The 25658-nt window shown below is 44.8% G+C and overlaps 1 protein-coding gene across 2 annotated transcripts in view; it reads left to right on the plus strand.

The window, feature by feature from the left end:
- The first annotated feature begins 575 nt into the window (after positions 1 to 575).
- The window catches only part of PAMR1 (peptidase domain containing associated with muscle regeneration 1), a 58501-nt gene continuing 33418 nt past the window's right edge, over positions 576 to 25658 (plus strand). For both annotated transcript variants that reach the window (XM_027642491.1, XM_027642492.1), the window contains exons 1-5: positions 576 to 757; positions 9497 to 9673; positions 10411 to 10539; positions 18556 to 18670; positions 23663 to 23880. In XM_027642491.1, the coding sequence (XP_027498292.1) occupies positions 685 to 757; positions 9497 to 9673; positions 10411 to 10539; positions 18556 to 18670; positions 23663 to 23880 (712 nt within the window). In that variant the 5' untranslated portion in view covers positions 576 to 684. The remainder of the gene's footprint in view (positions 758 to 9496; positions 9674 to 10410; positions 10540 to 18555; positions 18671 to 23662; positions 23881 to 25658) is intronic.

The raw sequence follows: 25658 nt of genomic DNA on the forward strand, positions 1-25658 counted from the left end.
ACTAGCACAAGCACATGTATGCCAAGTGATTCCTTTTGTGTTTTGTGGTTTTCATTCACTGTGGACTGAACTTTTAGTGAGCCTCATTCATTCATCTGCCCCATCATAAAAATGCAAAGCTATTTTAAGCACGTTGTAAAGCGGATCATGTCACTTGGCCAGGCTGCCCAATTGCGGAATCATGGGCCAGGAATCCCTCTCTGCACCCACCCCATACCCAGCCTCTCAGCACCCGGGGCAGACACCAACCCCTGCAAGTCCAAAGGTAGCAAGTACAAAGTGCCTCCTTCTGGGGACATCTGCAACTTCAGCTCACCCACAGCAACTTGGATGGCTCATACAGATATTTGCATTTTTGTTTCTCCTGCCTTAACAATATCTTTCTTTACATAATGAAAATTGCTATCTCAGAGCTGAGCACTAAGCCAATAAACCCATCACAAAAGGGATCAGTTGCCAGAGTCCAGAAAGGGTTAAGGCAGCAGTTGGAGAGGTTTGGGGTGACGTGTGCTTCTGGACGCCTGAGAAGTCTCTTGAAGGTAGTTCCCCTCTGGTGAGGATGGGAGCGTGCTGAGGTCTGAAATCCGAGATCCCTCGCAGCCTGGAGCTGGTGAGGTCCCAGTAAAAGCTGTTTGCCTGCTTTCCCTTCCTGAGCAGTCACACAGCTGCACCGGCCAGGGCAGTATGGAGCGAGCACCCTGGACACATGTAGGACTCACTCTTCTCCAGCTCCTGCTCATCTCCTGCCTGCCAAGAGGTACTGTAAGTGAGTGTGTGTGTTCCCGGCATGGCCGAATGAGTCCCTTTCCTTCAGCGTGTTCAGAGGGGTTTGATCTCATGTGCTGTCATGGGAAATAGAGAGATCTGCAGGGATAATAGAAAGAAGGGGCTCTGCTTTATGAATTTTTTTTCCTTGTCGGCATGGAGTGTGTGTGTGGGGAGGTTTACTCAGGAATTAATTTTGGTCAAACTTAATACCCTTAAAAAGAAACAACTGGCTGAATTTGTTTGCCAATGGCCATCAAGAAAAGGGTATGCAATCACTTAGCTTATTATTCCTTTTATTTTCTCAACACTCAGTGCTAAGGAAATGATGATAAAAAGAGGCATTTAAGTCTCTGAATTGTAAAGTGTAATTTGTTTAGTTTGGCAAGACAGAGATTTTTCTCTCCAGCCCCAACACCAAGAATGAAGGCAAGGGAGAAAAAAAGTGAAGAGAAAAAAGAAAACAAAACCCACACATTGTTTCCAGTCTGGGATTTAGTTCTGCCAATATTATTCTTTCAAAGGGGAAGCCTTGTTAAAGCAGAATGATCTTTTTTATATTCAAGCCTCACTCCATTTTCTGCTGAACCAGCATATATGGTTTTATCTTGATAAGGTTGAGCAAAAAGCATTTACTGTTGAGTGCACATTTGCTGTAGTTATGGCCATGAACATGGGCTGTTTACACCTGGAGGTGTCTGGACCTGCTTGCAGTCAGCATCACAGGCTGCTTCCTTGGGAGCTGCAGCCCTAAGGACTGGGAGGTGAGGTGCCCTCAAATCACCCACCCTTCAAGCTGCTGCAGATTTTGGCAAGGTAAGTGCCTCTTACCAGGGGAGCTGTCAGATAAGCAGGCGCTCGGATCTTGACTATAAATAATTGGTGTCAAGTTTGGTGCTTCAGAGCCTGCTGCACCAGGGGCGGTGGCAGAGGGTCTGCCTCTGCAGTGCCCTTCCCTGCTGACCCCTGAGGACACAGGGTACAGTGGACAGGTGGTGACCAGTGTTGTCTGCACACCAGGCTGGCCATCTCCACCTCAGCTGTCCTGGGAGACTGACCTCCTGCCAAAATTTGCCCCTGGCTCACAAGCACAGAGAGCTTCTCCCCACCTCTGTCCTACATGCACTGATTTATCCCTGTGGTGGCCTGTTCCTCAGCCATGTGCCGCCTTGCACACTGGCCAAGGGAAGTGGCTCCATGGCATGTGCTGGAGGGGCACAAACCCAGCCCTGCCAGTGGCAGAGCAGCCCTAGGCAAAGGCTGTGGTTTTCAAGGAGCTTGGTGGGTAACAAATCCCTTCTGCTGCAGGGGCAGCATGTCTCTCTCATGGGGAGAATCTGATCCATGGAGTAATTGGGCATCAGGTCCCCTTGGCAGCAGTGACAAGGCAAGGCAGGAGGAAGCACAACTATGGGCAATGGGACACAAGGGCTGTGAGCCTTGGAGAGTGGGTGCTGATTCTCCTGACACTTCCTACTGCACCAGGAGCAGTGTGAGAAGAGCCTCGGGACACATGGAGGTGAGCCGTCTCCCTTGCCCACTCCCCTTCCTTGCCATGCCTCCACTGCCATGTGGCTGGTGGGGCAGCTGGTGGGCATTTGCCCAAAACAAGTCTGGCAGCATGAGGGGAACAGGAGCTCCCCTTAGCCACAGCGGGAGGGGCTCCTAGATACAGGGGAGCGATTCAGAAATGCAGTGGCCTTAACATGTCAGGGCAGGTTGGAAAATAGCATTTTTCCTCCTCCCCACAGATGTATCCAATTTTTATCCACATTTATCACACCCAGTTGCACAGGGCCTGCCTCGAGAGTTGGGGGCAGGAGTCAGGGCAGTCTGGGAATTTATTTTTTGGAATAAACTTGTAGTGCATGTGACTCATGTTTCCTTAAAAATATATGTGTGTTTGTGTGTGTTTCTGCCTATCTAAACTCTTCCCAACCTCTCCTCCCTTCCCCCTCCAGTCTCTGTCTAGAGAAGGGAAGGCCAGATGCACTCAGATGCATCCAGATGCATTCTGTCTTAGCAAATGGGTTACTTCAGTTCACATGTTTAGGTTCCTAGCATGGACAAAGGGAAAGAGACTTGCTTTTTGTTTTGGAAAACAAGCTGGAGTTACTCACTCTTGACCCTGAGACCACCTCAAGTGGCTCCCAGAAGTCCCTGCAAGCCTGCCAATGCCCAGGATTTCTCTCCACCAGCCCAGAGGGACCCCTCACCACCACAGGACTCTGCAGTTGCTGTCAGCAGCATGAGCTCCCTCGGGGAAGTGGGTGCCCCTTTCTCTCCTGCAAGAGATGGATGTGGTGCAGAGGCAAATGGGGAGGAAGGCCACAGGGCAGGGAGGGAAGTTATCAGCAGTGACAGAGGGCTGGCACACTGATGACATTTTCGGTCCTTGGTTAGGACTGGACTACACACCTCAGGGGGGCTGTAAGGAGTAAAATTTGAAATAGAGGCTCAGAGGGGTTGCTGCTGTCTGTGTGGACTGTTCCTATCTGGGCAACTGCAAGTAAACTATCAACATGTTCCAGGTCTCACACCACTATAACAGGCAAGCCCTCAGGACAGGTCCAGCACCACTCCTCTGTGTTTAGGACATGAGCACATTCTCATATTCTGTGGTAATGAATTTCAATACAGCAGCTGCTTCTTCTCCACAGATTTCCAAAGATTGTCCCATATTGCAGAAGTCTAACCTCATCAATGCTGTCACTAACTCAAAAGTTCTACATTCATTACCTGTTCCTATTCCTTGTCTTTCAGCACAGATAAAACAAATTCTCTTCCTGATCACACTACTAGAATATTTCTGGTCAGAACAAGCTCCTCTATACCAGAAAGAATCAAATCTGAAGGGTAATGTGGCAACCTCTGAGTTTTAGCCTTATCTTGGCTATTTTTCCTGTCATAGCTTTTCTCGGATGAAAACACAAGGCCCTGGTGCCAATAATAAGATCACAAATGCCAGCTTATAAATACAGAGAAGAAACTGAAGGAGAGGGATATTTAAAAAAGACAGTTGAACTGATGCACATTTATTAAGTGGATAAATTCAGCTTAGTATTGTACACTTCCTCCTGTGTTCTCCCACTAGCTTTGATTTATTTTTTTTTTAATAGAAATCCTTTCTTTCCCTCCTCTTCCCCCTTACTACTGTGTAAAGCATGCACTATGGGCAGAAAAGGATGCTGACTGACTGTAGACGCAGCAGTCTAATTTTTCAGCAAAGGTTTCTGACTCATAAAGTAAGTACACTGAGTAAAACTAAAAAAACAATGTATTTTAGCTCCTTTCTTAATTAGCCCAGCTGCTGAAAAGAGTAATAGGTACATAATTTCTAAAGAGAAGCAAGTGGTTTTAGAGACAGCATTGTCCCTTTCATCCTCTTAACACATCTAATAGGTAAATAGACATAATTTGCACAGTAGTTTATCTGAGGCAAAAAGGTTAACAATAAAGACCTGCACTTTTCTTTATTTTTAATGGTTTGGGGTAGATAATTTCCCAAGAGCCCCGGTGAAAGTCTCTTAAAAGGAATGTCTCTCTTCCCTTCCAAGGTTTATTCCTCTTGGCCTTACTGAATTCAAATGGAGAATTTTACTGCTCCTCACAATGGAGCCACAGTTTCACCCCACGTTGTGCTCAAAGCATTTCCTGTTGTTAACATCCACATACATGATACATGTGGGGTGAGGCCCAGTTTGCTTATCTATGCAATGACAGTAGAGCTGAGTAAGAAAGGAGCAGAAAAATGAAACAGACCTAAAGAAAATGTAAGCTGCTACTAGGTTTCACCTCTGTTGAAGCCGTTTTTTCTTTAATTAGAATGATTCCTTTCAGAATTATTACATGGTCAAATATTCCCTAATAACAGCCTTAAGAAACTGCTCCTTCAAATTCAAATATTCCTTTCTTCTTCAGAAGGCAGTTGTTGTTGTTGAGCAGGATGCTGAAAAATTAAGATGAAATCAAATACAAAGGGATATGTTCTCATCTAAGGAATTTTAAATTGGTTAAATAATCAATTTGAAAAACTCGTTGTCTACAAACTCTAATTCTAGAGATGTTTGTATCTGCTCTTATTACACTGCATTGTTAATGCAAGTGGCACTTTTCAAAGCAATTTGAAATAATATTTCTTTAAACTTAAGTAGTATTTTACCAATGTGCTCATGGATAAACTGAGGCATGGGAGGATAACTCACCTTTGCAGAAAAACAGAATGGACTTGTAGGATGGGAAGTTCCATCATTGCAGACCAAGATGTGGATGTCCTTATAAAATATTTTCTTCCATCTTTCAGGAGTTCTGAAAAACACACGTACATCTCTCTCTCTCTCTCTCTCTCTCACACACACACACACACATACATACAGCTCTCTCTTTTGGAGGACTCCAGAGCACATATAGGTGGCAAACTTTTCGTTTCCCCCAGGTATGGATGGAGATGGCAAGCTGGTTTTCTGCTCAAACAGTCATCTGATCCCTCCACATAGCAGCTAATGTCAGCACAACCATAGGAAGTGGGAATGGGAAGTCAAGGAGAGAAGAGAAAAAAGTGTTCCATCTCAGGAGAAGCATGGGATTATATCAGCTTAAAGTGAGTGTACGCTATAAAAAAATCCCATTCTTCCAAAGAAGTGGAAGACACAAGAGATAATTGGTATAATTAGGCTTGTGCCAATTCACGTTAGTTCTTAGTGATATAATTTTCCCAGCTTTCAGACCTTTGGAACAAAAATCCCTTTCTATCTAGCAAGGTATCTATGATTGACAAATTCACTATGGCAAAAGATTAGTGTGCTGAAGCTGACATTTTACTATGATGAGCTGACTGACCCACTCCTGAGGCACCAATGTGAATCTGTTCCTGAATCACTAAAGCTTTAAGCTTGATCTCAGCCCTGGGTATCAGGAGAGGCAGCAGCATCACTGTGGTGAATTGCCTTTGCAGTAACTCAGCCCTTGGACTGACACTAAGAAGTGACTGGGAGCATTGCCTCTTACTGCTGTCTCACGAAATCCATCACTGACAGCCTTTAGGATCTGACATGTGCTATAGGGATTAGGAGGTCTTTCTAGGTGCAGATGTCAGTGAAAAGCATGAATGTGTTGTCATATGAACCTGAAAATGTTCATCTCCCACCTCACAGCCCTCCTCATGCTGGACTCAAAGCATAAGGTGAAATATTGTGTTGTGCTCTGCCAGGCTCCTGAGCCAAGGAAGTCTTCCCTCTGGCACCTGCCCTGGAGGTTTGCATGCTTTCCCAACACAGCTATTTTTTGCTCGGTTTCCATGGTCTTGAGCTGCTTCCATGTGTGCTGTTTATGCCTGGATTTAATGGGCTTTTCTTCCATCATTAAAATCTCATAAATTAATCCACTGTTTATTTGCCTGTCCAGAGTCTTGTTTGTTCTTTGCAGCTAAATATTTTGCATGGGTTGTCAAGCAGCTTCTTCCTGCTTGTCCCAAAATCAGAGACACACTCACTGCCTGCAAGCCAGACTGCCTGTTTTGGAAGATTATCAAAGTAAAGCTCACAGAGCACCCCACAATTATCTCTGCCACAGCTGGCCAAGGCCTTGCTTCCAGTGTTTTATTCAGCCAATAAATCTTTCCCCACTTTTCTCTGCCTCCTTCTCTTCTGTTTTGGGGTAATGATGGCCAAGTGTGGGTGTGGGAGCTGCCAGTGGTTACCCATCCCCAAACACACAAGGAGGAATGAGGTTATGCCTCTGCCTCCCTGGAGCACAGGCTGAGCTCAGCCACACAAACAAACACTGTTTACATGCAAGTGGCTCTGTGCATCTCCCTCTTAAATTTCTGAGGCAAAGGTTTTATGTGCTTTTTGTTCAGTAGCCTAGAGATATTTAAAACAAAATCCCCAAAACAAAAGGGATTCCACCATTATTGAAGGGGTGCATAAAGTCTTCACACAAATTTCTTTTAAGAATAGCTTCTGCAAAACTTCAAAATAATAATTTCATGATTTATGTGAAGAAAATCCTAGAAAAGGCCTCTTAAAAAAAGTCTCAAATCCCCATATTTCCTTGTCAGTACCTGAGAGCCTGAAAGGGAATTAAATTGTCAGTAAATCAAAAGACAGTCTATTTCCACTGTCTCAGTTGAGACAAAGGCAAGAAGTGAGGAAACAGTATTTCTAGGTGGCAGCAAGTTTATTTTTGCAAGTCATTTAAGGGACAAGATCTGCTCCCATCTTAGCACTAAACATTGCCTCAAGGTCAATTTATGTTACAAATACACACATTCAGTCCATCAAGAATAAGTGTGGCATCTGCTTTTTGGCCCTGTTGTGAACACAAACTCTACATATAAATATGCTTATGAACACATTCACACTCTCTTACCCACATACAAATACATGTGTAATATTTTAGAGAAGAATAGAGTAATTTAGGTGAAAAGGGGCCTCTGAAGGTCATTTGGTCTAGCCCCTTTCTTGGTGCTCACTTGGAGGTTGTGTTGCTCACAGCCTTATCTTGCCAGGTTTGGAGTTCCTGGAAGGATGGAGACATACCTTTGTCACTCCAGTGTAACTTTGTCTATGAACATTTGGATAATTTTATAGATAGCAATTTCTCTTGGATAATTTACAGCTACAACCCAAATGAATATAGCCATTTTATTAATAGGCTTTAGCAATCTTGAGAGAAATCAGATTTCTAGCTTGAGTTAGGAAAGACGAGAATTTAAAGGAAGCTTTACAATAAAGCTCTGAGTGTTGGGTACTTATTTAATAGTCAGACTTTGCAGAGTACTGCTTCAGCAAGGAGTGAGACCCCCACTCCCATACACTAGAGAAACAGCTATTTTCTGTCTTGTATAGTGAGATGTATTAAACTGAATGTCAGTTCTAATAAGATAATTAGACACATGTAATCAATTTGCTCTGGAATCTGAATCAGATACAATTCATAGATAAAAGGCTTAATTAAAACAGAATAATAGCCATAGATTAAGAAGTCCCAGCTTGGCCAGGTTGATTGACTGCTGTTCTGGGAATTAGAATGTATGAGTTTAATTCCTGACTCTGCTCTTGTTTTTCTCTGGGACCTTGAGCAAAGTCACTTCACCTCCCTTGTGCTTCATTTTCCCATCTGGAAAGAGGACTTTGTAGAGCATATCAAGATCTACAGGCAAAGGCTATAAAACTGCTGATCACTAAGGTTATTTTGATGCAAGATTTCATTATTGGAACAAAAAATTACAGTACCTTATTGAATGTCAGAAGAAGCTTTTTCCTTTTGAAATGATTATAGGGGCAGAGAAGGGGAATGGAAAGGTTTCAGCACAAAAAGCAGCCTTGTTCCTAAACTCAGAGCAGTGACAGACTCTCCCTGGTCTGTACACCAGGCACAAGGGAAAAGCTCAGTTCTGAGAAGCACAAAAGGCTGAATTTCATTCCCAGACAAAGGAAAAAAGTGAAGAAACAGTTTGGTGGTCCCTTTTTTAATAAAGCCAGAAAAAATCATTAGGGGGAAAGATAAGCTTCCAGGAACCAGGTTTCATGAGGTTATGGAGAATCAAGTGAGACAGAGCAGCTAGGCTCAGTAGTAGGGAGCTCCAGCAGGCACAGTGATTAGGTTATCAGGGACAATGAAACAAAAAACAGTTGTGTGAGAAGGGAGCCAGGTACAGGCATGCATTGGAGTGCTCCACCTTAGAGATATATTGCTTGTCGCAATGACAAGCAACCCCGTTACTCAGAGTTTAATACACAAGGAAAAAGGTTGTTACCTAACCACAATTAAAAAAAAAAAAGAAAAAGAAAAAGAAAAAAAAGAGGAGGATAGAGGGGATAAAAAGAGCTGGTCTCATTAAATTTCCTTCATGTCTCATCTTTCTAGTCTGCTCTCTCTCTTTGTACCATCAAACTCCATGAAAGCACTCATCAGGCCTGTCAGCTAGTTAGGAGGCATGCTGACAGCACCGTGCACTCATTAGATCTTACTTTGTAGAATTTAGACAGCACACTGGTGAGGAAAGACAGGATCTGCATTTATTGTGGCAGAGTCACAATCTGAGGCTGTTTCTTAAAAGAGTAGTTCCAGCATAGCTTAAGTATCATATGAGGTTATGTTAAATAATAGAAAGATGTTGCCATATTAGAAACGGTATTTGACAAAATGAACCTTCAAAAATAACGAAAAATCTTGTTTCCTTTGGTAGAGAAGCCAAATGTAACAATGCATGCTTCTGAGTGAAAATAGGGAGTGAAATTAGCAAAACCCAGCCTCAAAAGGGGCTTTTCCTGGTGGACACCCTCGACTTCAGGAGCAAATTCACAAGTAGAAATACAACCAAAACAGGCTGTCATAGTTTAAATAATCTATACTATACATGATGCCATAAATCAGTCCTGCAATCTGAAGAAACTTTCTCATATGATGTCATCCTCTGTGGTTTTTTTAAACTATTCTTCTCACCACAGAAGTGGGAAGGATTGCAGAGATAGTGGACATATTCCTTCCCTCTGGTCTTTCTGCCTCCTCTGGCTGGCAATGCAAAACTACCTCTGTGTTCTTCAGACAACCAAGCCACACTGACATTTTGGCCATGTGTTACCGTGCAGTTTGGGTTTTTCTGGGCTGAAGACTTTGGCCAGCCTCATGCCATACATGATCTGACAAATCACTGAACAGATCCTGCCAATCCTCATCAGATAATGGATTATTTTCATGTGTCCCCCTCTCTGTTCTCTGCTTGCAGAGTACACAGTGATCAATGAAAACTGCCCAGGTGCTGAGTGGAATATCATGTGTCGGGAATGCTGCGAATACGACCAAATTGAGTGCATCTGCCCTGGACAGAAACAAAGAGTGGGCTACACCATTCCCTGCTGCCGGAACGAGGATAATGAGTGTGACTCCTGCTTAATCCACCCAGGTATGTTTATGGCCATACTGCATTCACACCAAATCTTTGGCCAAGGCATCAGCACATAATGGTGGATGCTGGGCAGGGGAGTGGAGAGGGCAGGCACATCTCACTGAGGCATGGGATTGCCCCACATCTCAGGAACTCCCTTTGCTACTCTGCTGACAGTAGCAAGACACTTGGCAGGGTAACATTGCTGCCAGAGAAAGAAGACACTTCATACAAGCAGTGTTGTCCTGAGGATGTCTTAGGCAGGTGTGGGAGCTGCCAAAGGGTGACATGGTAGCTGGCTTCACACCAAAAGTGGGTTTTTTGGTGCTCTGGGATGATTTTCGTCCCCAAAGCAAGAAGAGAGACAATTTGGAAGTCCTGCTAGCAAGGAGGAAACAGAAAAGTGAAAGGTGAGAGCAAGAGGAGATAGGGCCAGGTTAAAAGACATTAGAATCATTTAGGCTGGGCCCAAGTGGCACCAGCATCCCCATTCAGATTTCTGAGAGAGGCGTTTACAGTTGGAGCAATGAGATTTAGAGGTTTGGGCAAGTCAGACTAGGAGTTTGGTTCCAAATCTCTCAGCTCCCTAGGTTTTGGGGGTGGAGGTTGGGTGTAGTTCACAGCAGGGAAGCTGTCAGCACCACAGCAATCACTAATGTCATTGGCATTTTCTGTGGAAAAGAGAGAGAGGCTCCTCCTCTTCCTGCGGGACAATCCACCTTGGCTTTCATCTAACACAGTGGCTCTCCTTTTAGGCTGCACCATTTTTGAGAACTGCAAGTCCTGTCGCAATGGCTCCTGGGGAGGAACACTTGATGACTTCTACATCAAGGGAATCTACTGTGCAGAGTGCAGAGCTGGCTGGTATGGCGGGGACTGCATGAGTAAGTGTCCTACATGGGCAGGGAAGCATGTCAGGGACAGGGATTGGTGGGACAGAGCCAGAGCCGTGCTGTTTCTTTCCAGCTATTCCTGTACAGTGACGCTCGCAAAGGGCACAAGCAGAAGAGGCCAAACACAACCAGGCAGTAGGCAGATCTACAGTGAGGAAAACTTTTCTCCCAGTGCTTGTCTGCTAGAGATAGGCTGGGCCCCCTGTCATGGCAGGTTATGACCCTACTAAACTTCTGGTTTGTTTTGGTTTATTTTTAAACATTAACTACTGTGACTCCAGAAATTTTCTGGTGTCTGCATTTCTTGGACATACTTCAGAATAAATGCTGAATTTATGCTCTGATTCCTCAGAGCATAAGCATAAATATTTACAAGGGCAACAGCTATATCAAAGAGCTTCTCCTTTGTCCTCCTTCAACCCTTGGACTGAAGAACCAGCCCCAAGGAAGTCATAGTACTTCCTCTCTCTTTTACACAACTTCAATGCACTCCAGAGCAGTTCCAGAAAACAGTGTCTTGCAATTGCTGACAATGTCATGAGAGACCAGGAGTGTTTCAGGCTCTGGTAGCAATATCTAAAGGTTTTGTTCCTGACAGTGTACAACAGCTCCTGCTCCTTAAATTTTGCTAAGTTGACGGTCCCAGTGGTATCTTCAATAACAAGTTCCATCAGCTAATTGGATACAGTTTAAGACTGCTTTTTCCTTTACCAATTTCCCACTGGTGAAGGTAGAGCTTACTTTAAATTTTTATTGACTGTCTCTTTGTTCACATTTCACTGGAAGTGTTGAAAGCAGAGTCTGCTTTCCCTACTCTGTTCTGTTCATTGTTCTACATACCTCAGGCTTGCATCCTCTTAGTCATTGATTTTAAAGTAAAAATTCAACTTGCTTTCCCAACACAGCCCATGACCATTCAGGAGGTGAAAGCATACAAAATAAAATCATTACTTCAAACAGCAGAATGTAGGGAATCAACATGTTTTGGCGACAGAGCTAACTCAACCTCGATGCTTTGGAAGTTGATCAACTGAGTCCTGTGCCATTTATGGTGTGATTTCTGATAGCACTGTAATGTCCTGTTTGCTCTAGGTCAATACTAGAGCTCCCGTGGCACTTTTTATAAAAGCAGAGCCAAGAAAGAATCTTTAACTCCTGTAATATTTCTTCCATCTGCCTGAGTATATTGGTTGCCTACATTATATTTCAGTCTGCTCTCCTTACTTGTTTTAAAGCAAATACACCCTCACAAGAGGTCTATTTGGACATTTTTGCAATATTAAGATTTTGGAGAGCTTTATCTTTTAGTGGTTTTCCTACTACTCGCTCTTTTGAGGTAAGCAGTGTGACACTAAGGATGTGATCTCTTTTGTGTGGTTCTATGGTACTTGATAGGCAGCGTAAGAAGGTCAGATAGTGCTGTTGTCTCTTCCACTCTTAAAAAGGAGACACGGGGGGCAGTTGTGATTCCACCAGACTCCTGAGCTCCCCTGTTCTGGCTCTCATGGCTATCTCACTTTTGGCCTTGGCTCAGGCATGCAGAGACTGCATGTCTGGAAAGCAGCCCTATAACCATGGTGGGTGCTGGAGTGCAGGCTCACAGTGATGTGGCTTGGGGTCTGGAGGGTGGCCAGCGAGGAGCCTTTGAACACCAGCATGCACTGCTGCCGGAGCAGTGGGTGTGCTAACACATCACACTTCGGAGAGGGAAGGAGGAGGCATCTCTCTTTGGCACCTGCACACAGCATCACAGCTGGAATTTTGCAGCCAGCCCTGGGTGCCTTGCCAGCGGCAGAACGACCATAAATCCCAGAGACACAAGGAAGCGCAACCACAGTAATTAAGGGACGGAATGTGTCCTATAGTGCCAATGCCAGTGCTGACAAGCACACGGCCGGCCCTGGGGACCTGCCCGGGGCATGGGGCGCTCTCTCAGGTGAGAGCAGTAGACACGGCAGGATCAGCTCCCGGCGCCCGGCGGGTCTGCGGGCGGAGGGAGCGCCGGGCTCTGTCTCCCTCTCGCGGGGCGCGGCGGGTGTTACCGCGGTGCTCCGACTGCCGGGGCCGACGAGGAGGGCGAGCACCGCTCCGGCTCCATCCCTTCGCTCCCGGACCGCCCCCAGACACTGCTCGGCCCCAGCCCGCCCGGCCCGGCGGGGTCTCCGCTCCCCTCCCACCCGGCACCGCCGCCGCACGGGCGGGAGGTGGCGCCCGCCGGCCCCGAGGAGTCCGCGCCGCCCGGCCCGCGGCTCCAGGCGGGGAGAGCGAGGGGTGCGGAGAATCCTGCGGGCGGGATTGATGCCGATTCGATACTGTACGGGGGGCAGGGTGGTGGTGGAAACTGGCAGGGCCTGGTTACCTCAAGGGGAGCAGTGAAGCCTAGCCCTGTGTCAGTGGCCAAGGGGCTGGCCACAGTCTCAAGGGAAGGGTGAGCCCCTGGGAGCGATTTCTGGGAAATGCCAGCAAAAGTAGTGACCTGCCTGGGGGGCCGTGTCAAGGAAGCAGTACCATGGGATGGCGTATAGGTCTGTCCGGTTTATGCTATCTGCTGACATAGCTGGATGCATGGACATGGCTGAAAACCCTCCAGAGGACACCAGACCATATGGTAAAATGGTAAATGGTACAGGGTAGGCCAAAGGATGTTATTAGGAAAAAAACACACTGACTAGAGTTAATTGGATACTGGGACATTTTCTAATGGGACTTCTATTGTATTGAATTATCATGCCCTAAAAGGTACATCAGACACTAAAACCAGAAGAAAATCAACCTATAGAACCCTTTTCTCTGTTTGAAATGTCACCTGAGAGCACGTGCTCCATCAGAGCAGGAGAGTTTTCAAACAGGTGTCCTGAGCCTTGCTGTCCGAATGTGGTCCCTGTGATGAACAACATCACTTGCAGTTTTTGATACTTTGAGAACATTAGTGTTTCACATAATACTAGTGACCAACAAACAACAGGTAAGGACAAGTTTTGACAAGTGACAGCTGCCTTCCCATATCAGCCTTTTTCTGAACACCAGTAACGTTTCTGCTCTCATTCTCCTCTGCAGTCCTCTTGACCTTTGAAGGAGCCTCACATCAAAGATCTAGCACTCAAACAGCAGATAATGAGTTCTTACCAGAGGTCGTCTCAGGACCTCTCCCTCCATCATCCCACAGGTCTCTGTGGGCTACAACGCAGAGGTCTCCTGAATTTTTTTTATTCTCTGTTAGTAACAAGCTTTAGAGGAAATCTTACTGTGGCCCTGAAAGCTGCCTTTTTTCAGGAACAGGAACGGAACAAGGATGTTGGTACTCTGCCAAAGTGGTTTATTTTTTTGTAAATGAGGCAGAATTTGCCAGCATTTGTGTTTATGATGTAAATTATTTTTGAGAGCTTTCCAGGTCTCCTGCAGATTTAGAATGGGAAGAGAAAAGACTCCTTTTGATCAACATATGATTGAACTGTTGGTCTGAGGAGTGAGCCTAACTTCTAGAAGGTCTGGAGATAAAAGAGCATGGATTTGATGTGACTGCAAAGGTGCTTCACATGCAGAGACGGGTGGTAGCAAACCTGAGAACGTTCTTTTGGAGATAGTCATTGAATGGCTCCTCTTTAGTCTCTGGACCACCTGCTTTGCTGGCCAAACTTACTTCCTTGGCGCCAATGTTCAGAGAGTTCAGGCTGTACCGCAGCAAACAGAGGAGTGTGTTTAGTATGCCATGCATACAAGTATCTCTTTGCACCAGTTCTTTGGCTTTCTTTTGTTAAAGGCATCAAAAACTCAAAAGCCCTTCACAACGAAAGGGAAACTTTCTTTGAGGTGGTCCAAGCCCCCTGTCAAACCCTCTGAAGATTTCTAGCAGCTTTGTGTCAGGTTGTTTTTGAGGCAGGAGCCCAATGGCAGCACAAGGGCCCGTTTCTTGCTGTGGGAAGGAGCATTATCATTTACACCACAGCAGATCCTGCTGTACTCATTGAATCCTAATGTGGTTGCTGGGCACAGTCATTAATCCTTGCCTTTTACACAGGGAACTAAGCAAGCCACAGAGGAGGATGAAACACTTTTGAGGAACACTTCTGAGCAGGGTTTCTGTTTCCTTGGGTCCTGCTTAATTAAGGGTAACTGAGGGTAAATGAACAAAGGGTATTTCATTTGAACAACACTTTCTTAAGAAGAAAGAAGAGTAATTGACCTGCAGTTTCGTGTTTCCCCATAGACCTGATGCAGCAGTATTGATTTCCAGACACTATGATCGATGGGAACGGCAGATGCTTGGTACTTCACCAAATCAGGTCACTGTCACCCTTTTTTCCCTAAGGAAGGAAGGGCCTAGGGGCAAGCATTAAAACCCACCATTTCAGTAGGAAACATTCATCCCGTATTACTGGTTAAAAGTTTAGGGTTCCTCTTGGGAAAGAGATGGAAGCAGCAGGGCTTTCTGTTGGACTAAAGAGGTAAAAAGAAGTGAGAGAATTGGTGTGGAGGTCTTTTTGGTCATTTGACTTTTTACTTATTATCTGTGGTGTGCAGACTGTCAGAGTCTCCTGATTTGGTGATGCTGTTAGACTGAATTGCAATTTTTGGCTTACGGACACAGGCTCATACCTCAGCAAAGCAACAGAAGGCTTACCAGGGGATATAGCCATGTGCAAGACTCCACTTGGAAAAATGTAGTCAGGAAAGTAGAAACTGAGAAATTAGCTCTGTTTGGTGTGTAGTGATTTAACTGTGCATTTTGCTAGCACTTGCATGTACAGATCACAGTAAGCTCTGCAAAAATCACTAAACAACTTTTCTTCTTCCACAGAGGAAAATACTATTAGACATATTGTATAGCTGGGGGAAAGGGAGAGGTTACTGAAGGTGAGAGAACTCTCTGGGCTAAAAGCGTTCAGCATTCAAGATGAGGAATTAGGACAATTATCCCTGGACAACTGCCTAAGGACAGCTGCAGGATAACCATGAAAAGATATTGCTTCCTCAGTGTGTGACCTTGTCTGCTGTTTGTTCAGCTCATTGTCCTCTGATGGGACTGGGCACAAATGACTGGAGTACTTCATTTTATTCTGTTGATGCTGGGCACTGAAGTACATTTCACAGTATGTAAAGCTGAGAGCAACACAGGCAGAGTGGGTCAGGTGTAGAAGAAAGGTAGGAAAGATGGGGTAAGGGCTGTATATTCAATATGTGTTACACTGAGTAATCAGTATTAACACTGATGATGGAGGAGCTGTGATGCTTATATACCTCATTGACATGGTGGTATTAACATGTAAGGATGATGTAGTGAATCCTGAGGACAAAACTTCTACCCTGGACTTCCACAGGGCTGATTTCAGCCTACTCAGAAGACTGGTTCAGAGGGTGCCTTGGGAAACAGCCCTTGAAAACAAAGGGGTCCAGGAGAGATGGACATGCTTCAAGAAGCAAGTCTTGAACGCACAGGAGCAGGCTGTCCCAGTCTGCCAAAAGGCGAGCTGGCGGGGAAGACAGCCAGCCTGGCTGAACAGGGAGATTTTAAAGGAAATTAGGGGAAAAAAGAGAGCTTACCGACTATGGAAAAAAGGACTGGCTACTCATAAAGAGTTTAGGAATATAGTTAGGTCATGTAGAAAGAAACTTAGAGAGACAGAGGCAGAATTTGAACTCAGTCTAGCCACTTCTGTTAGGGATAACAAGAAGTGCTTCTACAAATACATCAATAGCAAAAGGAGGGGCAAGGAAAACCTCCATTGTTTGTTGGACATGGGGGGGAACATAGTCACCAAAGGTGAGGAAAAGGCTGACGTGCTTAACACTATCTTTGCCTCAGTTTTCAACAGTAAGAGCGGTTGTCCTCAGGACAACAGGCCTCCAGAGCTGGTAGACAGAGACAGGAAGCCAAATAGCCCCCCTGTAATCCAGGAGGAAACAGTTAGCGACCTGCTGAGCCACTTGGATCCTCATAAGTCTATGGGACAAGATGGGATCCATCCTAGGGTGATGAGGGAGCTGGCAGAAGAGCTCGCCAAGCCACTCTCCATTTACCAACACTCCTGGCCCACTGTGGAGGTCCCAGACGACTGGAAGTTGGCAAATATCACACTGATCCACAAAAAGGGCCGGAAGGAGGACCCGGCAAACTACAGGCCCGTCAACCTGACCTCAGTGCCTGGCAAGGTTATGGAGCAGATCATCCTAAGTGCAATTGCACAACACCTACAGGATGGACAAGGGATCAGACCCAGCCAGCACAGGTTTAGGAAGGGCAGGTCCTGTCTGACCAACTTGATCTTCTTTTATGATCAAGTGACCCACCTGGTGGATGAGGGGAAGGCTGTGGATGTGGTCTGTCTGGACTTCAGCAAAGGCTTTGACACCGTCTCCCACAGCACACTCCTGAAAAAGCTGGCAGCCCATGGCTTGGACAGGGTCACTCTCTGCTGGGTTAGGAACTGGCTGATGGCCGGTTCACCACCAGAGAGTGCTGGTGAACGGGGCTGCATCCAGTTGGCAGCCAGTCACTGGTGGTGTCCCCCAGGGATCAGTGTTGGGCCCAGTTCTATTTAATATCTTTATTGATGATCTGTATGAGAGGATAGAGTGTACCATTAGCAAATTTGCAGATGACACCAAGTTGGAGGGGAGTGTTAATCTGGAAGGCAGGAGGGCTCTGCAGAGGGACCTGGTCAAGCTGGAGGGATGGTCTGATTCCAGCAGGATGAAGTTCAACAAGGCCAAGTGCCAAGTCCTGCACTTTGGCCACAACAACCCCCTGCAGTGCTACAGGCTGGGGACAGAGTGGCTGGAGAGCAGCCAGGCAGAAAGGGACCTGGGGGTTTGGATTGACAGGAAGCTGAACATGAGCCAACAGTGTGCCCAGGTGGCCAAGAAGGCCAATGGCATCCTGGCCTTCCCTGGCCAGCAGGACCAGGAAAGTGGTTCTTCCCCTGTACTCAGCGCTGGTGAGGCCACACCTGGAGTGCTGTGTCCAGTTCTGGGCCCCTCAGTTCAGGAAGGATATTGAGGTGCTGGAGCAGGTCCAGAGAAGAGCAACGAGGCTAGCGAAGGGACTTGAGCAGAAGTCCTATGAGGAGAGGCTGAGGGAGCTGGAGTTGTTTATCCTGGAGAAGAGGAGGCTCAGGGGAGACCTCATCACTCTCTACACCTCCCTGAAAGGAGGTTGTAGCCAGGTGGAGGTTGGTCTCTTCTCCCAGGCAACCAGCAGTAAGACAAGAGGGCATGGTCTTAAGCTGTGCCAGGGCAAGTTTAGGTTGGATATTGGGAAGATATTCTTTACAGGGAGAGTAATCAGATGTTGGAATGGGCTGCCCAAGGAGGTGGTGGATTCACTGTCCCTGGAGGTTTTTAAGATGAAACTGGATGTGGCACTTGGTGCTATGGTCTAGTAACCACGGCGGTGTTGGATCAAGGGGTGGCCTTGATGATCTTGGAGGTCTTTTCCAACCTGGTTGATTCTATGATTCTATGACAAACATGTCTCCTCTAGGAATACATCAGCTGTTTTCCTCCCTCCTTGTGAAGGACTAGAAACTGTGATGCTAAGTGCAACAGCTCCTTCTCTCATTCTCTTGCTCACTTGATCTAATTCAAGTATTCACTGTAGTTTTGCCATCTTCCCACCGGCTTCCTCAGCATCAGTGATTGCACAGGTCAGCATAGGCTCCATCAAAAGTGTTCTAAGCTGGAGTGTCAGCCAGGTGGGTGGGCTGGCTAATTATTGTGAGGCAAAAGCTGTAAGAAATGGTTTCATTGGGCTACATTGCAAACCAGGGAGAAGCAATCAACTAAAACTTTTCTAGGGCTGCTCTTAACCTAAACAGTGCTCCAGTATAGTCATAACTCTTTATGACCATTGTGTGGCTGTCCTATCATTTTATATACTGCCTTGTGAGAAGGTGTGTATCTTCCTAAGTCATCCTGTCTTCTCGTTCTGGTGTTGTTTCTATGTGTATTTTCTTCAAATGTCTCTTGCAGGTTCCTCACACAGATTTTTTTTCTTCTTTTGCTCCCCAGGGTGTGGGCAGGTTCTTCGGGCTTCTAGAGGTCAGATTTTGCTGGAGGGTTACCCACTGAATGCACGATGTGAATGGACTATCCATGTTCAAGCTGGATTTAACATTGAATTAAGGTGGGTCATGTTGACTTTTAGCCAGCATTGATTTCAGGTGGACATTGGGGCATGTGGATAACCAAGAGCCAATGAGGGTCAACAGCTGTAAGCTCTGCAGCACTGAAAGTATAGCTACCACTTTGCATTTGGTTCCTCAGTTCTTTCCCCTGGTCTAGCTTGTGATGGGTAACCACTGGACAAATCATCAGTGCTGTGCTTTCAATTTCCATTTAGGACAGCTGGATGCTAAGGAGAGTTTCTCAGATTTTAAGCTCAATGTAGCTCTTTTCAAGACCTTTATACCAGAGAACCCAACATTTTCTGAAGACAGTACCAGGTACCAGGCTGAACTACGACATTCTTTGATGAAAAGCTGTAGGAACATTTTAATATGACATCTCATGCAAAGAGAGAGTTGCCCATGGGACCTGCCTTGCATTTAGCCTACATTTTCCCTCTCTTATTTTTCTTTCACTTATTTTACCAGGCCTGTCTTCTACCAGCTTCAGTTATTCCTCTTACCATTCCTGTGTCTGGAGGATGTGATTAGTTTTCCTGCAAGTCATCGCTCTTCTGACCTGTGTATACTTAGACTTACTAACCTGTTCTTTCTGACCCAAGCTCACAGTTTTTGATTGGGTATACTGCCTAGTGCAGAAAAGCCTCCTATTGGACTGATTTCATATGTGTGTAGCAGGGTGCTCACACATGCAACAGGGAGTGTGGCAGCGGGTGGTATCCAAACCCCACTAGTTAATATGATAAAAACAGTAGCCAAACCCTTCATATCAACCGTTTCACCAACTTTGGAGCCCAGGAAAAAGAGCTATGCTAGACACACAAACAGTTGAAATATGTTTAAAAGGTTTGAATGTGTTCCTGTATGTTTGAAGAGAGACTTAATAAGAGGAAGATGACTCAATTGAATAGAAAATAAGAGCTTGTGGCTTTCCCACACTAATGAACTTTTTTTCAGACTCGCAAATGCGAGCCTATTGTGTAGTTATGAGCAGCTGCAACTAATGCCTGGGATAGCATTGTAACCTCTTGACTTTGGAGAAATGTGTAGGAGAGACAGGAGCAATGCTATGAGGAGGAGTTTTGTGTTCTCATGACACAACTTCACATCAGTCTCAGCATGCATGAGTTTTACCTACCTTGTTTTTAAAAGGTGTTGTTGAGGTGCATGATCTGGACAGCACACGCTCAGGGAGCTGATTTTTTTTTCCTGTTTCCGAACAGGGCTTTGTCAATTGTAAGGCTTAAAAAGTGCTTCAGGAGCTACAGGTGTCACCCTGTCTTCACTGTTACAGGGGTGGGTGTGAGAGTGGAAATGGATCCTGTGCATGCACCACTAGTGAATGCACCCATCTCCGGGTAAAATGTTGACAGCCAGGTGGCATCAGGCACAAGGTACGAGAAAGGGAGAAAAGGCTATTTTTACAAAGGACATTAGATTGAAAAGATGTACAGTTAGCAGATGTGCTAACTCTTTTGAGAAATCAGACCTCCATTGTAGACCCTGAGGGCCACCCATATGCATACTAGGAAGATGTGTCACATGAGATCGGTACAGTTCATTCTATTTATCTTTGCTGTTACCAGAAAATGCAAAACTTTAATAGGAGGAGCATTCTGCAGAGACTGCCTTTCTCTTTCTCCATGTCCAGCCTCCCTGCAATGAAACAAACACAGTACTAGGTATCTCCTTGATGTAACTAAATTGTTATATTCCAGCTGTGAAAGTCTCCAAGAGGGAAGCCTGAGCTACCAAACTTCTGTTGTAAGCATCTACATTCATCTGAGTTGGGTAGTGTTGGAGAAGCCTAAAGCCCTTTGCATAGCCTGATGATGAGTTTAATGTCTGAATGTCTAAAAATCCTGTCAGATGACACAGTACTTCTAGGGAAAGATCAGAAACTCTCCTCAATGTCCACACTTAATCCTACCACCCTGCAAGTTCTGCAGGAGGCACAGAGGAAACCTTCAGGACAAACACAGAACAGGAGGACCTCACATAAGGTACCTCTGTGTAGTGTGTTCTCAAAGCTGACCATTGAGGTATTTCAGCAGTTAGACACTGTGGCAAAGTGGCACAATAAGCCTACAACTTCTCTTTTAAGCCATTCCTATACAGAAAGGGAGGTACAACTAAGCTAGCCACCAGAGCCTGCCTCCTGAGTCTGCCATCCCTGTTTCCTTCACTGCATTTTCATACAAACATGCTGATCCCCTCTGTGGGTGGTAACTGCTTAGAACTGTAATGCACAGCCAGCACTGTGCTGAATCAGCACAACTGCTAACAAAAGAACTCTTTTCTTCATTCTGTCTGTGCACAAATCCTGTTTGCTGACACCCTGATGGCTTGCAAGGGCAAGGATGGGGACACTGGGATACAGAAGGTGAACAAAGTGGTTGTCTTCGTTTACATAGAGCAGGAAGAGTAGAACTCTCAAGAGCACAGATAAATCTTCCCTTGCTTTAAGCTGTGCCACACAGTCCTTTGGAGGTTGGTTTAGAAGAGCTGTTATGATAAATAGTGCCCATATTGCGGTAGTAGTTTGTTTTCCCTGCCTTTTTTCCCAGCCTTGTTTTGTTTTGGGATGTGATGTATAAGCTCCCTCAGCCTGAACCATGTCAGGGGTGTCATACCACAGTAGAAGTAGCTCACAACTTTCAATCTTTTTCTTTAGTGTCTCAGCAGAGCGTTTTAACTACTCTCTTTGGCTGGAAGCTTTCCTTAGAGGGGTTGGTGAATGTATTCACCACTACAGACACTGATGAAGTCAAGACAATACTTTGCATTTTGTATCTGATGAGCTGTTGCATGAAATTAGCATGCTTATTTTTATAATATCCAAGAGAGTTATAATTACAGTTTCACTGGTGAGGGAACTGAGATTCATTACATTGCCTGCACCTATGATTTAAACAGCAATAGACCTCATGGTCTGTAAAGGGGCCTGTCAACTGGGCCATAGCCAAGAGGTTTTTAAAAGCTTTGGCAGGTTTCCTAACCTGCCAAGTCTGAGTCTTAATCATGGGATCCCATGTTGTCAGTACAGTATATCTGCTTCTATGCCAAGTTAAATAAAATGCAAATCAGAACCCCTATGCCTTTCACATTTTCCACTCTGTTTTCCTCATTTTTTAATGCAGAGAAAACAAACAATTAAAGAGAGTATTCTGTGTATGGTTCTTTCATTATGTGTTTTCATTCTGTGTGAGTATGTCTTGATATTCTTTGTTCAGGGATGCACTTGCTAGACACAGTTTACCTTTACATGTATAAACAATACTGCTCCCAGTAGGTAATGGACATTCCAGAAACTTTCCTTTTGTACTCACACACATACTTAATTTTAATCAGAAATGCACCAGGTCAGAAAACCAGTAAATATTTTTTAGGATTGGGTTTCAGCATAAACTGTAGCCTGATAAGTGTAATAAGGATGAATGGGTTAATTTATATTGCTCTACTACTTCCATAAGGATAGATCCCTGGGGTATGTTTCAACAGTGAAAGAATGTTTTGAAGATGTAGTGTATAACCTGATACCTGTGAGGATGTCTATGACAAACCTGACAGAACTAGAATTCAACTCATGCATTTTATGCAAAGCTAAGTTGAATTATTGCTCTGTGATGCATATTTAAAGCAGATGTGGGTTTTTTTCTTGTTCTACATACCATCAGATGATTTAAAAAATGTGAGGCTCTGCTCCATTGGTGTAGTTTCCTACAAGTGCTCAGTCATTTCTCTATATGTAGTCTACACAATGCTCTAAAACTAACCATATGACCTGAACAAAGATGACTGAGTAGAGTCAAAGAAAGGTCATTTCACATAACATGGGGGCCTCCTTGACATGGGAGCCTGAGAATTTCAGGAAATAGGCTCTGCCACTCTCTTTCCCTTCAAACTGTGAGGTCCAGCAGCAGATCCAAAATTTTGTCTCACTTCTTTGGTGTGCAAATGCAGTCTGCAAATCAGTAGGCCCACACTGGAATAGGCAGTGTGGGATATATAGCCTAATCCTAAATACACGTTTGCAGTGGTAGGGGTTCCGAGGAAGACTGAGTACCTAACAAGTTTCGTCTATAAAATATCCTGCTGAACAGTTACACAGTCTCTCCTAGGCCCATATCTTCTTTTTTTCTGCTGTGCCAAGGCTGATCCCAGCCTCCTGAGGCATTCTCCAGAGGCATTGGGTGTATCTCACTCTGTTTCTCATTCATATTCTGGTGGGATGCTTTGGCTCTGGACCCAACTGAATTCAAATATCAGTATATAGCATGGCTGTTAATGAACAAAAGCCTCGCACAGTGCCTGGATTGAAGCTAGGAAAGACAGACATTGTGGGAAAAGGCTTTAAATATTTCCCTTCTGCACTAACCCCTGTGCCTTATTTCTGCTCTCAAAAGAAGGGCAAGTGCCAGACATTGAGGATTTACTACCATTTTGCTTTCTAAAGCAAAGTGTGCTGTAATATTTTGATTCCATTTCTCTGGCTATTTCTGCTTCTCTTACATCCCCAAGCTTTCTTCGTATCCCTAATTGCTGACTTCTGAACATCACAATGTAAATAGCTTTTGAACCTTGTTATTTGATGCTACTACTTTCAGTACTTAGAACTTTATTTAGGGGAAATAGAGCAATTTTTAGCAAATGGCCACGATAGAAATATGCCCCCTATATTGTCTTACCCTATGTGAAAGTTCTGACATTATATTATGGTTAGAAACCTGATGCATGTGAGCAGACTGTATAACTTCAATTTAGACTTCACTGTTCTGACACTTTATTATTCTCATGGAGGAACTGTATAGAGTTGAGCTGGCTTCCAAAGATCATGATGCAAAAATTGAGATGCAGTGAGGGAGACTTTATGTGGTTAGGGACTTCTTGATTCATTGAGAGGGGTAGGCACTAACTTAGCTAAACATGCAAATAAATCATATTCAGGGTGCACAGGTATGCAGTCTGACTGTGTGTCCTTGTTCCCCAAGATTTTCCATGCTGAGCCTGGAGTTTGACTATATGTGCCAGTATGACTATGTGGAGGTCCGTGATGGGGACAATTTGGACAGTCGGATAATAAAGAGATTCTGTGGAAATGAGAGGCCACCTCCAATCCAAAGCACTGGGTCTTCACTCCATGTCCTCTTCCAGTCTGATGGATCCAAGAACTTTGATGGATTTCATGCTGTCTTTGAAGAAATTACAGGTAAAATAGTCCAAATATGGAACATGCCACTCATTCTCATTAATTCAATTTCACTAATCTCTTTCCCTGTTTTGCTTCATTAAAAACTTTCATGCTGTGTTGCCAACAGCAACTTACATAAAGTCAGTGTGGGGAAGATCCAAAAGCTGTCAGATGGCATGTGAATGTGAGGCTCTTCTAAAAAAAACTGAATTCTTTCTACTTGTGTGAAGAACAGGCACATCAGCCAATAGAGAAAAACTGCTGTTTTGCGTGACTGTTCAGTTTGAATCGAAGAATTAAGAGCACAGAAGGAAATAGAGGAAGGGGCATGGGTATCTGCAATGGCAGAATTGCTCAATGCTGTATACAGGAGCAGAGTCACTGTCTCGACTACCAAAAACCTGATGCAAAGCCTCATGCCCTGACAGAACTCTTGTGTTGGCTCATGTACCATTAGGGCATAAAAAAAAAAAAGGCTGTACAAAGGACAAATTATTTTCTTTAAGAAAAAAAATAAAAGAAGAGGCATTTTCTATTCTGTAGCAATCTCAGTGTTATGAATGACAGAAGCAGGACTCCAAAATTACTGGTTTTGTTACTACTCAGTGCTGGAGTCTCCTACATTGCTTTCCATAGTTTCTTTCTGACTACAAAATAGCATTTAAAGTGTAGCTGGCTCCTCATTTTTCCATTGCATTTGCAGCAGCCTCTGTGCTCTTTCTGGATCTTCCTTGTTTAGCTATGTAAGGAATTTTGGTCAAATCTATCCACAGTACTCCTGGCACAGAAGGTTAATCAGACTGTGCTGCTTTGCCATAGGTAAACCCTGCAGGATATATGACTCACCATAACTTGCCTTCTGCACACACTAGTGACCCACATTTCATGAGGTCATCCTGAGTATATCTGTCTCAGGAAATTTAGTTAGTTTATATAACCCTTATATAAATACACAAACCTACAGAGGATCAGCTCTTAGCAATGAGCAGAAGTGTAACTAGCAATCTGAAATGTACATACTTCTGGATGCAGCACCTATGCCATTTCTTAGCCTGCCCTGTTCTTGAAATGTCACTTTTAGTACCTGCTAGTAACATAGCAGGAGCAGTTAGCTATTGATAGTTTGCCTGGGCTTACAGCAGGAGAGGTGACATAGAACAAATGAGTGTGGCGTGGGCTATGTTGCATAAGGGCTGCCTACACTCAGGGAACTAACATTTTCCATATGGTGCAAGCTGAATTGGTTCTGTTTTCCCTGCCCAGCAGGGAACACTTGGTATTCGAATATGGTTGAGCACTTTATTTCCGCCCCATTTTTAGTGGTAATTATTCTGAGGCTGTGAGGCTGCAAGTGTGGTAATCCACACAGAGCACGTTGTAAAGGCCTTCTTAGAGTTTGTGAGGAGGTCTTATTGTGCACTTTATTATGAGGCTGTTCTGGTCTAATGTGTAGCTGCAGTGAAAGGCTTTTCAAACACTCCCAGTGTCTTTTTATGTGAAGTATTAACCTGGCCAGCAGGACCATTTAAGGGAAGAATACAGTGTTCATGGGTCAGCATAGAATTGAAAGCGAGGGCAGCACAGGATCGAAAGCTCTGGCAGCACACTGAAAACTGAAGCAATTCCCTTGAAATTTTCCTCTGTGCACAGCACTGTGGAAGAGCCAAAGTCCCCAGAACAGATTTCACAGGGCTTACTAGAGCAATTTCCTATGCTGCAGGTGAGAGCAGCAGCAGCACAAGTGCTTACAGGATGTGGACCAGGCCATGGAGGTGATCTGATGTCCCCAGCACCTC

Source organism: Corapipo altera, unplaced genomic scaffold (genome assembly GCF_003945725.1).
Source record: "Corapipo altera isolate COAL_440 unplaced genomic scaffold, ASM394572v1 23b, whole genome shotgun sequence".
In the NCBI taxonomy this organism is placed as follows: domain Eukaryota; kingdom Metazoa; phylum Chordata; class Aves; order Passeriformes; family Pipridae; genus Corapipo; species Corapipo altera.